The sequence below is a fragment of the Geotrypetes seraphini genome, chromosome 1, assembly GCF_902459505.1.
Source record: "Geotrypetes seraphini chromosome 1, aGeoSer1.1, whole genome shotgun sequence".
Taxonomy (NCBI): domain Eukaryota; kingdom Metazoa; phylum Chordata; class Amphibia; order Gymnophiona; family Dermophiidae; genus Geotrypetes; species Geotrypetes seraphini.
The window spans coordinates 269,085,831-269,103,190 of record NC_047084.1 but is presented as its reverse complement, the minus strand read 5'-3'; the positions used below and the strand labels follow the sequence as shown (position 1 = coordinate 269,103,190).

Sequence of the window (17,360 nt, the reverse complement as noted above, 5' to 3'; positions counted from 1 at the left end):
TCAGTTTTTCATGGAGCCAAGAAGTCCATGTTTGACACTCTGCGCTGCGCTGAACTTAGTTCGCTTCGTGCCTTCTCTCACCGTGTCTCGTGTTTTATTTTATTACAATGTTGCTGTGCTTTTCTTTTGGTCATTGTTAAAAAGAAAGTTACATTTTTTTCATCGAATGACTGGTGGGGCCTGTCGCACGCCCTCAGCCTGTGGGCTTCGACTTTGCGTCATCTATCTTTCCTTCTATGTCCCAGCCGGTCACAGGCTTCAAGAAGTGTAGCCAGTGCCAGTGTGCGATCTCCCTCACTGACCCAAACTGCTGGTGCCTTCAGTGTCTGGGGCCTGACCTTTGCCCGGAGTCATGCGTTCACTGTGCTACCCTTCAACCTCGAGCCGTCAAACGTCATCGAGTTCAAGTGGAGAAGATTTTCAGTATGAAAACCCCTGCTACACCCTTGACCTCCGATTCGGTCAGGCCTGCTACGGGGTGTCCTCCAGCCTCCACGACTTCGACTCTCATCAGACCTTCCTTGTTTGGAACGCCCTTGACTTTGAGTAAATCTGCCAAATCGCCTCCTGAGCTTCCCTCAAGTCAGATACCTCAGCAGACAGTTCCAGCGGTGGTCCTCAAGCTACCCACAGATTACCATACAATGTAGAGCACTTAAGTGATAAAAATGCACAGTAATGCCGACAGAGGAAAAAGATCTCAAAACACCCCTGGGGTCCAATCAATAGGAGAAGATCAATTTTGGGGTTAGGGTATCATCATTGATCAAAACCTCTGTGAAAATTTATCAGTAATTTAATTTTAATTAATTTTTTAAATATGTTATTTTTATAAATATTTCTATAATTTTAAATGTATTTGAACAATTCCTGATCGCAACACCCTATTACACTGCACCAGTTGTCATCCCAGGGGTTGATTGACCGGCTTGCCATATTCACAATTTTTAAGATATCAATGCATTTGCAGTCAGGATGAAGATTTCAAACATCAATCAAAATCCTTAAGGAATAAATTTAAAAACAGAGGATACAATGTTAAAAATCTCACAGCCGCGTATAAAAGGGCAAAATACAACAACCATGGATCTGTACAACGGCATTATGACCTCGGGCTTACGGCTGATGAAACTTCTACGGATACAGCACATGATTTGTCTAGCCCTGGATGAAGCTTTCTCCACTTGATTGGCAGTCTTCATGTCTTCGCTAATGATCACCCGAAGACATGAAGACTACCAATTAAGTGGAGAAAGCTTCATCCATGGCTAGACAAATCATGGGCTGTATCCGTAGAAGTTTCGTCAGCCGTAAGCCTGAGGTCATAATGCCGTTGTACAAATCCATGGTGAGACCCCATCTGGAATACTGTGTACAATTCTGGAGGCTGCATTATCAAAAAGATGTTCTGTAAATGAAGGAAGGCACCTACTTTTTTTTAAAAGATACTAGTGTAAACTTAAATACATGCTTAAATGTTAGACATCAGACACAGAGCCAGTGTGTTAGCACCTAAATATCACAAATACATGTGTAATTTATAATTGTCTATAAGTTATACATGTATGTCTATAAGTCTGTAAGTTGCATGTGCAAATTACATGTGCAACTTACAAGTATAATTTACATGTGTAACTTACATATGTAACTTATAGACAGTTATAAATTACACATGTATCTATGGAATTTAGGTGCTAACACATTGGCTGTGTTTGACGCCTAACATTTAAGCATGAATTTAAGCTGTTACACTAGTATCCTGTAAAAAAAAGTAGGAGCCTTCTTAGGGTCAGAATTGCAATATCCTGACACATCCTGCAGGATCCTGGCAGGTCCTGTACTTTTGATAGGGAAGGAGTGCAGGGAATGGATGTTTCCTGCTACATAGGTGGTGAAGGGTGCTGAATCCAGAAAGATACAGCCTTTCCTGGTGTCAGAATTGCAGGATCCTGGTAGGTCCTGTGCTACTGATGGGGAAAGAGTGCAGGGAATGGATGTTGATCTTCTCCTGCTGCAGGTTTAGAAATATTAATAGAAGGAGGAGCAGCTACATCCTGCTGCACTGTTTAAAAGACAGTAACATTAACTTGCCTATGGGAGAGTGTGACACTGGTTAAAGCTACAACCTCAGCACGCTGAGGTTGTGGGCACTAACCCAGGCTGCTCCTTGTGACCCTGGGCTAGTCTCTTAACCCTCCCCCCATTGCCCTGGGTACCATTCAGAGCTCCCCAGGGTGAACAGTATAAAAAATTGAATAAATAAATCTGAATACAGTAATTAGTGTCAATAAGATTGACCAGGTTACTAAAATTCTAAATCCAAAGTATTACTGCTCTTTTTTTCCTCTCTGGGTGATAAGCTATAGCCTATTTTTATTGCCCTTCTGGTTGTCATTCTGCAGGAAGCCTATTTTACTGCCCCTCTATCATTCTGCAGGGATTCCCCATGCCGATGTCTTCTCCTTCTCTGCTGGTCCGCCCACACAGGAAGAGAAGAGGACGTCATAAGGGGCGGGGCCGGCAGAGGAGAAGACGGCGTTGCAGGGGACTCCAGTAAATGCATAGCAGTAGCTGTGGCAATTAAAAAAAAAAAAAGGGTCTGCTGTTAAGGTGGTCCAGGATCCTGGAATATCCTGCTTTTTTATGAGGATCCTGGAAATCCTGGTTTTACCTTCCTGCGGTGCACACTCGTTAGGTGCCTCTCTGGAAGTTGGTCTCCTCATTTTTTTTCCCTCCCCAGCAAAGTTACAGGTTCTATCGCATTTTTTTGTATCCCTATATAATTTTGCTATGCTTTTCCTGCATTTGAAAGCCCTGCCAAGTTACACATGCAAATTAAACACCATAAACTGACAGAATAAATGACTTGCCTGTTTCTTCCCTGCTGCCTTAAACGCGGTGTATTTTTTATTGAACTAAAAGCCAAATTAAACAAAGGCTTTAGTCTTCTCCCTTTTATTTCTCCTTTTCATGTCCTTGCTGTGAAGGACTCTCTTTTTGTATTACCTCCCTAAGGACTCTCTTTTTGTATTACCTCCCTATCAAGAGGATAGTTTTATTTTCTTGCAAGTTTTATTTTACATTTTGGGCACGAAAAAGAAACAAGATCAAGCTTTCACTAGGTCTGTAGAGTATTAAAACAGCCCTCCCTCTTCCCTTCTTTGAAACACATTCTCTAATAGGGCTAGAAAGGTTCAAAGCATAAATGTAGTGAGCAGTGAAGGTGATGCCATAGCAGCAGTAACACCAACAGTTTTTAAAATCAAACAGTACATTTTCAAATGAATCGCTATAATTTTGGCTCAAAAGTCCAACTCCCCTACAAATCGATTCCTTCCCTGTCCTCACCACTTCCTGTACGGGCAACGCAGCAATAGGACATGCTTAATAATAAGAAAGCAAGCGACAGAACCTTTATTTTATTGCACCTAACAGAAACCCTGAGTTTCTTGGATCTCAACCTCCAGTGCATGCTGTTCCGGTCCCATTGTGAATTTTTATTGGTTCAACTGGAGCACAATGGACCAATCGCAAACGACCTCAGAGTCCCTAAGGTCATTTGTGATTGGTCCGTTGTACTGCAGCGGAACCTGCCAAAAACAAGCCCAATTCCAGAAAAAAATTAGCCCCAAAATCCGCTACTCGCCAAAGCCCTTTATTTTCCGCCGTGGGGCGTACAAACTAGCCCGATTTGGCGGGAAAATCGCCAAACTGGCAACACTGTTGCCGCTCCACTCCATACTAAAGACAAACTACTGTACATTTCCCCACATCTTCAGGAAGGGGGGGGGGGAGTGTCTCCTAACATCGCAAGGCAGCACCCACTGCCGTCAATGGACGTTATTTGTTTACGCCTTTAGTCTGACATCGCCTTCTCATTGGTGCTTTAGTAAACCCTTCACCTTGTCGTCACGCGGCTTCGGAGTTCTGATTGGTAGATTATTGCTAACGTTCAAAATTTGAACTGTTTTGTTGTACGAGCCGAGGCGCTGCCTGTAACAGTGACGGTAGCCGGAGTATAAACCGGGGAGGTTGTTCTCACGTTTTGCTGAGGGGTGAAGGCACTCAGGTGAGTGATTGTAGGGGTAGTGGTATAAGTAGTTTACAGTGTTCTCCCTAGCGTCTTTTTGCCGCGGTCCCGCTCCTGGAATAGTATTGTTATGTGCGTAATAATACCTGACCAAACACTAATATTGCTGTTATTAAGATGTCCGATTATGCTGTACTCTGTAATCAAGTATCTTGGTGGCTATTATTGATACAATACAAATCCGAGTCACAATTGTTTTGAGTACCGGGTTTAAGTTGATAGTCTGGGGGGGGGGGGGGGCGTCTTTTCTCGTTAGTTTTGACCCGCTTGGTGCCCAGGTCCTGCTCCGTCATGACAGCTGCTGTCCCGCTGATTAATGGCTTAGGCTGGATGCATGGGGGCGGCGGGTGAGGAGGGGGTAGGCGGCCGAAGTTCGGAAACAAAGCACAGGAGAGCAGAGCAGCCCCAGGCTTTGCATCTAGCCCGAATACCGCTGCCCCCGGACGGCCATCTTTACTCCCCACGGCCGGCTTCAGGACGCAAGCAATCGCTCAAAGTACTTTAAGTCATCACGGGAGTCGTAGTTTCCCCCTTGGCTGTCGCTTTTTCAAGCGGCCCGCGGCTCTTGTGCTGGTCTCGCGAGATAGCGAGACTTTAAGAGCAACTCAAGAAGGGCAGGGGAAGAAGCGGAGCTCCGCAGCGCGGGTAGTTTCAAATTTCTCGCGAGAGGCGGATGGTGCTGGATGGCGGCGAGGTTCATTGCAAGGTGAATTGAGTGACCTGACTGACTGGGGAGTCGGCGAGGGACGAAATATGCAGTGACTCCAGGTTTTGTGTATTTTATTTTTGACTCGTGTCAATTTAGTGTGCCTGGAAAAGGTTATAACAAAACATAGTGGTTCTCAGCCCAGTCCTCGGAGCACTCTTAGCCCGTCGGGTTTTCAGGGGCTATTTAGGTGTACGTGTTTTGAAGGTACTGAGAGCAAAACTTTCATGCGAGTTGCCATTTTCATAGTGCCAATGGGTGCTGAGAATATTGAGCAAGCTCCTTGTATTGGATCTGGACACCGGGCCCTGGGGGAGGGGGAAGAGAAATAGAAAAGGACCTTGAGGAGGGGCAGGAAAGCAGACTTGAACCAAAAGGGAGGGGGAAGACAAGGCAGATGTTGGAGTAGAGGGGGTAGATAGGGGAAACACCTTGAACCGAGGGGAGAGAGATGCCATGTCCTGGGAAGGGGGAAGACAAAGAGAGTGAGAGACAGAAAGACCTGGGAGGAATTGAAATGTTAACAGAAGGAAGAGAGAGAGAGGAAGAAACCTGAAACAAAGGGGATGAGGAAGAGAGGGGGGGGGGGCAGATGTTGGACTTGGAGGTATAAAGAGGGACTAGAGAGAAAGAGACTGCAGAGCAGTGGAAAGATTCTGAACTAGGGAGGGAGGAAGGAGAGAGTGAGAAGTAGAGAATGACCTGGAAGAAAAGAGAACAAATGCTAGACATAGGGGAAGGGGTGTTGTAAGCAGAAGAAATCCAAGACCCAATAAAGAACAATATTTAAATATGAACCTGATGAAGAATTCTTCATATGCAGCTGAATATATTGGGAGATCTGCACACTACAATATAAGGCAATTAAATTTATGAAAAATTATTAATCAATTGTGTGCAAGGTCCTCAATTAGCACAACTTAATTGTCGCAGCAATCTTATTAACCCTGGATTGTTGAGTTTAGAGTTGTGTGAACCCAAAGGGGTTATTTAAGTGTGTAACATCCCCAGACCTTTATGTACAATCGTGTTTAACAAAGTGCAAAAATACACAAAAATAAGTGTGCTATATAATCTCTCCAAAAAACTCTTAGTGCAATGAAAATTGCTATAATTCCATATTTAATTAGAGGTTCAACTTCCCCCGATGTTCCCCCAGACATTTTTTCAAAAGCAGAAGAAAGAGAAAGAGAGGCCTGAACCAAGGGGGAAATACAGGAGGCAGATGCTGGACTATGGGAGGTGCAGACAAGAGACAGAGGGGGAAAGACCCTGAGGAAGAACAGAGAGATGCAAGATCATAACAGGAGGAAGAGAGAGGGAGACATGTTGCCAATAGGGGTGGAGGAGAAAGGAAGAAAAGTTGGACTCATGGAGGTACAGAGAGATGTTGGTTGGGGAAGGGAATGAGGTCCGGAGAAAAGGAAGCATGCAGGAGGCAGAAAGAAAAAAATGTTGGATGCACAGTCAGAAAGAAGTCCAACCAGAAACTAATTAAATCACCAGACAAAAGTAGGAAAATTATTTTATTTTAAATTTAGTGATCGAAATGTCAGTTTTGAGAATTTATATTTGCTGTCTAAATTTTGCACTGTATTTGTCTATTTTTCTATAGTTGTTACTGAGGTGACACTGTATATTTTAAAGTCATCTGCCTTGACCTCTTTGAAAAATAAAACAAATATAAATGATGATTAACATTTTATCCCAGGACAAGCAGGCAGGTATTATCACTAGTGGATGACGTCATCCGATGGAGCCCCGATGGCGGACGTCTCACAAGCATACTTGCTTGTAGAAACTCTAGAACAGTGGTTCTTAACCTGGGTTCGACCGAACCCCAGGGGTTTGGTGAGTCAGTCTCGCGGGTTCGGCGGAGGTCAAAACACACCTCCGACTCATATAACGCTTCGGTCACGTTCAATCATCTATCAGTTATTCAATGATTTTGATCAAGACTGATCGTGTACTCGGTTTCTTGATCTTTCAGTCTGTAACGCCTTATATACATCAATCAATTCCTGATCAAAATTTGTAATTTAACTGATAGATGATTGAACGTGACCGAAGCGCTTATGATTCGTGATGATACGCCCCGCTTGTCCATAATTGGCTGCAGGTGATCACGCAACATCGCTTGGCCTATCTGTGCTGCAGGGGATTTGATGCGCACAGTAGTCGAATTGTAACTGTTGTGATGGTACGTCGTGTGATACCTATCTTAATATTTTAATCCTTTACTAACTATGTCGAGCAAAATACGAAAGTGGTCGGACGAATATGTACAATATGGATTCACATGTATAACGGAACGTGATGGGAATCAGCGTCCTAATTGCATGATTTGCAATGCTAAGTTGAGTAATTCTAGTCTAGCTCCGGCAAAACTAAGGGAACACTTCCTTAGGCTGCATGGAGATGGAAAATACAAGAACACAACGCTCGCTGAATTCAAGGTGAAGAGAGCAAGATTCGATGAAAAGGCTACTTTGCCTGTTCTTGGCTTTGTACCCATCAACAAACCGATCCTCACAGCATCGTACGAAGTTGCTTACCTGATCGCAAAGCAGGGCAAACCACACACCATTGGTGAAACACTCATAAAACCAGCTGTGTTGAAGATGGCGAATATCATGCTGGGAAAAGCGGCTGAAGTTCAGTTATCTGAAATTCCTCTTTCAAATGACATCATCAGCAACAGAATAGAGGACATGAGCAAAGACATCTTGGCTCAAGTAGTTGCAGATCTGATTTCAAGCCCGGCAAAATTCAGCCTTCAACTCGACGAGACCACAGATGTTTCCAATCTAAGCCAGCTTGCAGTATTCGTGCGCTATGTGAAAGATGACGTGATAAAGGAAGATTTTTTATTTTGTAAGCCTCTTACAACAACAACTAAGGCAACTGATGTGAAGAAACTTGTGGATGACTTCTTCAAAGACAACAATCTTTCGTGGGATATGGTTTCTGCAGTTTGTTCGGACGGAGCTCCAGCCATGCTCGGAAGAAAGTCCGGTTTTGGTGCGCTAGTGAATGCCGATGCACCACACATCATTGTTACGCATTGCATTCTGCACAGGCATGCGTTGGCAACAAAAACCTTGCCTCCAAAACTGGCAGAAGTTTTAAAAATTGTTGTGGAATGCGTGAACTATGTGCAAAATAATGCTCTGAAGCACCACATCTTCAAGGAGCTGTGTAAAGAAATGGGATCTGAATTCGAGGTACTTCTGTACCATTCTAACGTTCGGTGGTTATCCCGGGGACAGGTGCTGAATCGTGTTTTTGCTATGCGTGTGGAATTAGCTCTGTTTTTGCAAGAGCAGCAACATTGTCATGCAGATTGCTTCAAAAATTCCGAGTTCATTCTCATTTTAGCGTACATGGCTGATATCTTTGCAGCTCTCAATCATCTCAATAAGCAGATGCAGGGTGATGGAGTCAACATCATCGAAGCGGAAGAAAATCTGAAAGCTTTTCAAAAAAAGCTACCATTATGGAAACGACGAACAGAAAACGATAACTTCGCAAACTTTCCCCTGCTAGACAACTGTGTAAGTAAGATCGAAGATGTATCTGGAATCGGAGACATTTCTGTACCCGTGGAACTGAAGCAAACTATTGCCACGCACTTAGATGAGCTTGCAAAGTCTCTCGACGGATACTTCCCTACAAGAGAGTCATATCCAGCATGGGTGAGACAGCCGTTCACGTTTAGTGTTGAGACAACAGATGTCAATGATGAATACCTCGATGAAATCATTGAAATTCAGCAGAGCCAGGTTCAACAGCAACTCTTCAGAACAACAACGCTCTCAACGTTTTGGTGTCAACAATTGGTAACGTACCCTGTTATTGCTAAGAAAGCTCTGGAAATTTTCATACCGTTTGTTACAACATATCTTTGCGAGCAATCCTTTTCGAGGATGCTAGACATAAAAACGAAGAAAAGGAACAGACTTTGTTGCGAAAATGACATGAGAGTGGCACTTGCCTAGGTAAAGCCGCGCATTTCTGAACTGGTCTCTGAGAGGCAACAGCAGAAGTCACACTGATTTGCAGTAAATTTCATTATTATGTTATTATTATTCGAAATATAGAAGAACTTTTTTGTTTTCAAAATTGATATTATTTTTTCCCTCACTGTATACCTATGTTTTGAATTTGTAAAAATCATATTTTATTTTTCCAATAAAGAAGGGTTCGGTGAACAAGCATATGAAACTGGTGGAGTTAAGTACCTCCAACAAGGTTAAGAACCACTGATCTAGATCCTTTGTTAGTCCCGGTGTCCTCAGTTCTGGACTATTTGCTTCATTTGTCTCAGTCTGGTCTTAAGACAAATTCTATTCGAGTGCATCTTAGTGCGATTGCTGCCTTTCATCAGCAGCTTGATGGGAAGTCCCTTTCTCTTCATCCTTTGGTTTCTCATTTCATGAGGGGTCTCTTGAATGTCCATCCTCCTCTCAAGCCCCCTCCCCCCTGTGGTTTAGGATCTCAATGTAGTTCTGGCTCAACTTATGAAACCTCCGTTTGAGCCTATGGATAAATCTCATCTCAAGTTTCTCACTTGGAAGGTGATCTTCCGCCAAGATGGCCGACGGTCCCGGACGCTGAGTAGCACGCCGGAGAAGACTGCTTGGAAAATTTTGTTTGGAGCGATTTACTTACTTGTGATGCCGAAGAGGAGAGGCCGCAGCGCCGCTGGAGCCTCGCAGCGTTCAGCGGTCCCCTCGTTCGGCAATATTGAAGATCTCCTGCGTCTGATGCAGGATATCCCGGCAGCATCGGCACCCCCCCCCCCCCCCCCCCCCGCTGGAGACGCCTCAGACGCGGAAATGAGGTGATCTCCTTGGGGCTAGAAACTACGCTGAGCCCCGACGCTAGGGCACCTCCCCCACCTCCTCAGGTTACCAGCTCCCCACGAGTGGAGGAGCTGCTGGAAGAAGGCAAGCACCTATCCTCGGAGGCTAGGAAGAACAGAGAGGGGAGCGTGGAGATGGACTCCCTGAGTTTTCAGGTGAGTCCAAGAAGCACCGAGGACTTGGAAACATCAGGGATTATTTCAGCCCAGCAGAAGGATTGCCAGAAACAGCTGATAACCGGTGAGACTATTCAAACTTTTAATCTCTCATATGTTATTGAAAAACCCAGAGAAGTAACACTGGACTCAATCTGGGATTTAGTTGCTGACCTAGCCAAGTCTGTTAAGCCCCAGTTTTTGCAGCTGGAAAATATAATTACTCTTCAAGAAACAGATAAAAAATATAAAAGTTGAAATTGATGAATCCAAGAATTATATTGTGAATATACAACAGGAGTTAAAAGCATCAAAACAGCTTAGTGAAGCAATAGTAAAAGATAACACAAATTTGCGTAGAAAATTGAAAACTTTGGAGAACTTTTCTCGTAATAATAATCTCCGACTGATTAATTTTCCTAGGATAGCCTCGGTGACACCTAGGGATATGTTGAAACGTTATATGTTGGAGATTTTGGATATTCCAGAGGATACATTACCACCACTTACTCAAGTATATTACCTACCAATGAAAGCTATTAATTCACCATCTAAACAACAGGAGGATAATCAACCACTTAATGTTTCAGCAATCTTGGAACTTTCGGATAGAGAGTTGCATCTCCGGCAACATTGCTTCTTACTGTGGCTCTTGCACTAGATAAAAACTGGTTGCTTAGATTGTTCTTTAGAAATAAAATGAAAGAATTTCTTGGACATAAAATATTAATGTTTCCAGATTTGGCACGGGAAACCCAGAGAAGAAGGCGAGAGTTTCTTTTGATGAAGCTAGGTGTTACATCTCTTGGAGGGACTTTTTTTCTACGACATCCTTGTAAATGTGTAATACAATACCATATGAAGAAATATGTATTCTTTGAGCCATTCCAGTTGACAGCCTTTCTGGCAAGAACTCGACTGGATGAAGAGAAATCAAAGTGAAGTGCAATTGAATAAATGATATCCTTCCTCAGCCAAGGGATCTTGTTTTCCTAATATTTGAATTGATATTTGTTAGCATTTGTTAATATATCCGCCTCATCCTTCTTGGATCTAATTTAGAGGACTTGAGCTGAATTTAAGCTAAACATTTATTTTATTTGATTTGATTACTATGTATTATACCTTTGAGTATTATTTTCCTGCTTTTCTTCAACTTTCTGTACAAGTGGATACTTGATTTATAAAATGTAAAATTTGATTTAAAAAAAAAAAAAAAAAGGAAGGTGATCTTCCTGCTTGCGCTCACTTCTGCTCGAAGAGTTAGTGAGCTGCAGGCATTGGTTGCGGACCCGCCTTTTATTGTGTTCCATCATGACAAGGTGGTTCTCCGCATCCATCCTCAGTTTTTGCCTAAGGTGGTGTCTGATTTTCATCTCAATCAGTCCATTGTTCTTCCGGTGTTTTTTTCCGAAGCCCCACTCTCATCCTGGAGAAGTGGCGCTTCACACTCTTGACTGTAAGAGGGCATTGGCTTTTTATCTGCAACACACTCAGTCTCATCGGACGGTTCCTCAATTGTTTATGTCCTTCGATCCTAATAGGTTGGGATGCCCTGTTTCCAAGCGCACCTTGTCCAACTGGTTGACTGCTTGTATTTCCTTTTGCTACGCTCAGGCTGGTCTTGCGCTGCATGGTCGAGTTACGGGGCATAAGGTCAGAGCGATGGTGGCTTCTGTCGCTTTTCTCAGGTCAACGCCTATCGAGGAGATTTGCAAAGCTGCCACTTGGTCTTCGGTTCACACTTTCACCTCCCACTATTGTCTGGATACTCTGTCCAGGAGCGACGGCCGGTTTGGCCAGTCAGTTTTGCGTAATCTGTTTTCTTGAATTGCCAACTTCCCTCCGTCCCTTTTTGGTTAGCTTGGAGGTCACCCACATGTGAGAATATGCTGCCTGCTTGTCCTGGGATAAAGCACAGTTACTTACTGTAACAGGTGTTATCCAGGGACAGCAGGCAGATATTCTCGCTACCCTCCCACCTCCCTGAGGTTGGCTTCTTAGCTGGTTATATGAACTGGAGACCATGAGGAGGGGATGCGCCCTCTAGTGGAGCAGGAAGGTACACATGCGTGGTACAGCACAGCAAACTTGAATCTTCAATCAAGTTTGCTTGAAAAGCTGTCCGCGTCGGGGCTCCGTAGATCAGTGTTCTTCAACCTTTTACACCCGTGGACCGGCAGAAAAAAAAGAATTATTTTGTGGACCGGCAAACTACTAGGACTAAAATGTAAAAACCCCGTTTCCGCCCCATCTCCGCGAGTCGGTCCCCACAAATCATCTGATCCCATCCACACAAGCCTCAGTTATGATTTTATATTGAATGTATTTTATTAAAGTATAAAAAGAAACAATATTCTTTACAATTGTCATTTTATAAATACAAATAATTCAGAGCAGAATCAACAAAACCCCTGTCTCCCCTTCACATATATCCCCTGTACTATCAAGAAAACTGAACAAGCCAAATTATTACAGAATGCTACACAGAAATATCATGCTAATAGAATACTGCAGTCACACATGACAGGAATAGTTTTAGGGGAGTGCAACTAGGGCAACTGCCCCTGGTCAGAGAGCGCCCTAAGCCAGCTGGAAGCTAAAGAAGCACTGCCTGGGCTTTGCAGTCCCCAGTTATGTCTAACACTAGCTCTAGCAGGATATATATTTCAAATCTGATATATTCTAATCACAAAATAGAAATAAAATTATTTTTTTTCTACCTTTTGTCGTCTCTGGTTTCTGCTTTCAATCTTCTTTTCACTCTCTTCCTTCCAGCGTCTGCCCTCTCTGTCTCTTCAATCCAGCATCTGCCCCTTCCATCCACTGTCTGTCCTCTCCCCCTTCCATATGGTATCTGTCTTCTTTCTATGCCCCTCTCCATTCAGCTTGTGCCCCCTCTCTCCTTTTTACATGATTCATTCCAGCTTCACTGCTCTCTTCATTTTTATCTCTCCTACACCAGATCTATCATCGTTGTCCCTCTCTGCTTATTTTTCTGCTGACCCCTTCCTATCATCAATCTCTCTACTTTCTCATGACTGTGTCTCCCCTTCCCCTCCTCTAATCTCTCTGCCAGCTGTTTCCTTCCTTTTTTCATTCTCCCTTCCCTCCTCCTCCTGTCCAGCAGTAATTCTCTTCCTTCCCCTCCCAGCAGCATCTCTCCTTCTCCCTCTCCAGTAGCAGCTGTCCCTTTTTTTCCTTGCCCAGCAGCTTCCCAGATTCCTTTCCCTCCTCCCCTCCCAGAAGCATCTCTTCTTCTCCCTCTCCAGTAGCAGCTGTCCCTTTTTTCCCTTGCCCAGCAGCTTCCCAGATTCCTTTCCCTCCTCTCCTCCCAGCAGCATCTCTCCTTCTCCCTCTCCAATAGCAGCTGTACCTTTTTTTCCTTGCCCAGCAGCTTCCCAGATTCCTTTCCCTCCTCTCCTCCCAGCAGCATCTCTCCTTCTCCCTCTCCAATAGCAGCTGTCCCTTTTTTTCCTTGCCCAGCAGCTTCCCAGATTCATTTCCCTCCTCCCCTCCCAGCAGCATCTCTTCTTCTCCCTCTCCAGTAGCAGCTGTCCCTTTTTTCCCCTGCCCAGCAGCTTCCCAGACTCTGATAGTGGTTTTCTCCCCTCCCAGCAGCTCTTCTTACTTCCCAGTGCAGCGATTCACAAAGGCAGCCTCGGGTCCTTTGTTGGGTCGTGCCGCCTCTGAGGAAAGAGGAAGTTGCATCATCAGAGGCAGCTGCGACTCAGCAAAAGCCCCGAGGCTGCCTTCGTGAATCGCTGCGTTGGGAAGTAAAGGAGAGCTGCAGAGAGGGGAGAAAGCCACTGTCGGAGGCTCCCCAAGATCTCTCCGGCCCAGCACACGCTTCAGATGTTGATCTTGTCGGCCCTGCGCGGACCGGCAGGAAGTTGAAGTGAGGTCAATCTTGCCGGCCCTGTGCGGACCGGCAAAAATTTCCTGCGGACTGGCACCGGTCCGTGGACCGGCGGTTGAAGAACTGTGCCGTAGATGACGTCACCCACATGTGAGAATATCTGCCTGCTGTCCCTGGATAACACCTGTTACGGTAAGTAACTGTGCTTTCTGACTGACCTTCTATTGACTGAACTGAAGCAGAAGTTGGAACTATCTAGTAATAGGGAGAAAATACAAATTCTCACTTTTGCTCCACACAGCTGGACTATTGAGAAAACTGCTTCGAAATTTAGCATTTCAACAAGAATGGTTAAAAAGACCAGGAAACTAAAACAGCAGGGTTGCATTCTTGCTGTTCCAGCAACAAAGAGAGGAAAAGTGCTTGCTCAGCAGATTACACAAAAAGTCCTGGATTTTTATGAAGACTATGAAATCTCTAGAATATGCCCAGACAAAAAAGATTCTCTGTTCAGATCAGTGGTAAAAAAGTGCAAAAGCAGAAAATATTGCTATTATGCAATCTGAAGGAATTGTACACCACCTATCAGTCAGCATGGGCCTGGAATTGGGTTCTCAAAGTTCTATGAGCTTCAGCCAAAGTGGTGTGCCAGTCAGCATTAGGGACTCATTCAGTCTGTCTGCACAATCCACCAGAATGTGAAACTTATGCTTTCAGCAATTGTAGTTCCAGATGACTACACGGTGCTTCTGAATAAAACTGTCTGATATGAACTCAAAACACTGCATGTTGTAGCGGTGTGAAATATGTCCTGGGGAGATCCCTCTGGAGGAATATTGTACTGAGTTCTTTGGTGAACATGATCCAGATGATATCATTGAATTTAAGCAGTGGATTCACACTGATCAGGATACACTGGAAACAAGACAGTTATCCATAGAGGACTTCGCTTCCGAATTAATTGGAAAAATTTATAATTTGGCCAGCCACCATTTTATTTCCAAGTACCAAAGTGCTTATTTGAAGGAACTGAAAGCAAATATAAAGGAGGGGCATGCTATTCTTTTGATGGACTTGGCTGAAAATTATTCCTTCATTGTTCAGGATGCAGTACAGGGGTTTCATTGGGAAAAATAGCCCAGCAACATTACACCCCTTTATCGTCTACTTCTGCAATCCTGATATCCAAAGCCTAAGCATATGCATGATCAGTGACAACTTGCATCATGATACTATTGCTGTTCATGCATTTTTGAGGAAGCTTATTCTGCATCTGAAGGAAGTCTTGCCTGTGTTAAGCCATATTCTCTAATGATGGTTCTGCTGCGCAATATAAAAACGTCAAGAATTTCATTAACCTCTGCAGCCATGATTCTGACTTTCAAATTATTGTTGAGTGGAACTTCTTTGGTACCAGCCATGGCAAATCTCCATGTGATGGGATTGGGGGAACAGCCAAATGTTTAGCTGCCCATGCCAGCTTACAATGCCCTCTCGATAACCAAATTTTGACACCATGGGATCTATTTGAATTCTGCGATAAATCTGTCTCAGGAATCAAATTTTTCTTCATTGCTAAGGAAGATATTGAAGCAGTAAGACCTGCTCAGGAGCAAGGGTTTAGTATAGGCACACAGTGGCTGGAACAAGAGGAAATTACCAATTTAAACCCATAGACACTGCTAGACTCTGCATAAGCAAAGTTTCAAGTGACACCAGCTCATTTATTGCCAATGTCTTAGATCTGATCCTGAACATGTCCCTACCTTTCAAGCATCCAACTTTCAACCTGGACAGTACTTAGCTTGCATATATGACAATTCTTGGTGGATTGGTCATGTATGTGAAATTTCAATGGAAGAATACAACATCCTGGTTAATTTTTTTGCATCCACAAGGTCCTGCACGACCATTTCACTGGCCTCCCCACAGAGACATATGCTGGATCCCTGAACAGCATATTATTGCAGGCTTTAATACATCTATGATCACTTCATCAGGCAGACAGTGCACTTCTCCCTCCGGATTCACGGGGGATAGGGGCAGATCTGGACCGCGAATGGTGAAATACCGCAAATATCTTCTGGTCCGGCTCTGACCCACCCCCGCCTCCCTCCTGCCTTCCCCCTGGCATCCCAGCCTTACCTGGTGGTCTAGTGGGCTTTTGGGGCAGGAGCGATCTTCCTACACTCCTGACCCGTGCAGATCACCAACAGGAAATAGCTGCCGTGAGTTCTCCTAGTCTCTCGAGACTACGACGGGAACTACCCACAGCCATTTCCTATTGGCGATCTACACGGGGCAGGAGTGTAAGAAGATCGCTCCTGCCCCAAAAGCCCGCTAGACCACCAGGTAAGGCCAGGATGCCAGGGGGAAGGCTAAACTGTGGAGTGTGTTTCTTTTTTTCCCCTCCCCAAAAAATAGCGATTGCCGAAACCACGAATGGGGAGGGGGAAGTGTACACAAGCTATTTTGGCAAACATTGACCAGACTTCCAAAACCATGTGCAAGAAACTGAGTTAAAAGTTAAATTTATGCGATTTCCTGATCTTTGTCAGTATGTATGCACAGTTTAAGTGTGGTTTTTGCACTTTTCTTTTTTGTTTTTAATAAAGCTTAGAAATTTATATAGTATCTGACTATTGGGAATGTCTTTCAGACAATGGATCAATAACTGATAAATGTGTGATCTCAGTGTATAATACACTTGTCATGATCGCTCCCTCAATCGGTAAGCAATTAATTTTTATAATGTGTGTTGCAACTTTTATATCCATTTGGTCCGTTCTCAGTGCAGTGTTGATAACTGCTTTAACTTATGTTTTGGATAAGAAGAATGTCCACAATGGGATATATTAACAGTTTTTAACCACCTCTGGGACCGACTGATTTTTATTACTCTATTTAGAAGCATGTGGACAGTAAGATATTGAAAGAATGAAAGTTGACTTATGTTTTTCCAGTTCCCCTCCACCCTGAAAAAAATTTCTTTTTGAAACATGCATATCGGGAGAGGTGGCATTGATGAAATTTGAGAATCTACTCTAAAGCTAAATAGCTATATCTTTTAAGAACAACATAAGAATAAAAGTTAAAACGGTAAAAGAAATGAAATGAAAATAATGAAACGGTGAAGCTAAAAGCGATTTTAAAATGTAAATATAGTGGTACCTTGATTTACGAGCATAATCCGTTCCAGGAGCATGCTCGTAATCCAAAGTGCTCGAATATCAAAGCAACTTTCCCCATAGCAAGTAATAGAAACTTGGACAATTCGTTCCACATCCCCAAAACAGGCCTATGTTGCAAATACAAGCTCACCCTCCCCTGCAAACTTTCAGTATTTACCTTGGATTTCTGCATCTAATCCACCCATACCGTAGAACACAGCATCAGCCCCCGAACAGCTTTCCCTTCTCCCTCTGTGCATTATTGTTCAAGAAAGCCTTCCTCTACCTCCAGCCCGCCTCTTTCTCTGTCAACCCACCTCCCTGGCTCTGGTGCCAAGTTGTCCCACAACTGTGGAAAGAATGTAAGCTGCCACTTACCCCCAGCAGCTGCCTGCGCTCGTGCGGTGGGCGGATGGTTTCTTGCCTCCACATTTAAGCACTCATCTTCAGGCTATCATCACCGCGCTGCCAACATTCAAACCTGGCACACAAAATTACCAGGGCGACGTCAGGAG

At 44.0% G+C, this 17,360-nt stretch overlaps 1 protein-coding gene across 3 annotated transcripts in view; it reads left to right on the top strand.

Moving 5' to 3' along the window:
* The first annotated feature begins 3,918 nt into the window (after positions 1 to 3,918).
* Positions 3,919 to 17,360, top strand: part of TACC3 (transforming acidic coiled-coil containing protein 3) — a 195,617-nt gene continuing 182,175 nt past the window's right edge. Inside the window, exon 1 of one of the 3 annotated variants that reach the window (XM_033951090.1) lies at positions 3,919 to 4,069. Coding sequence is in view for 1 of the 3 variants with exons in the window: in XM_033951080.1 (XP_033806971.1) it covers positions 4,774 to 4,796 (23 nt within the window). In the remaining 2 variants the exon portion in view is untranslated. Of the gene's footprint in view, positions 4,070 to 4,650; positions 4,859 to 17,360 lie in introns of those variants that run through there. The other 2 variants (XM_033951080.1, XM_033951099.1) reach the window with 2 other exon arrangements.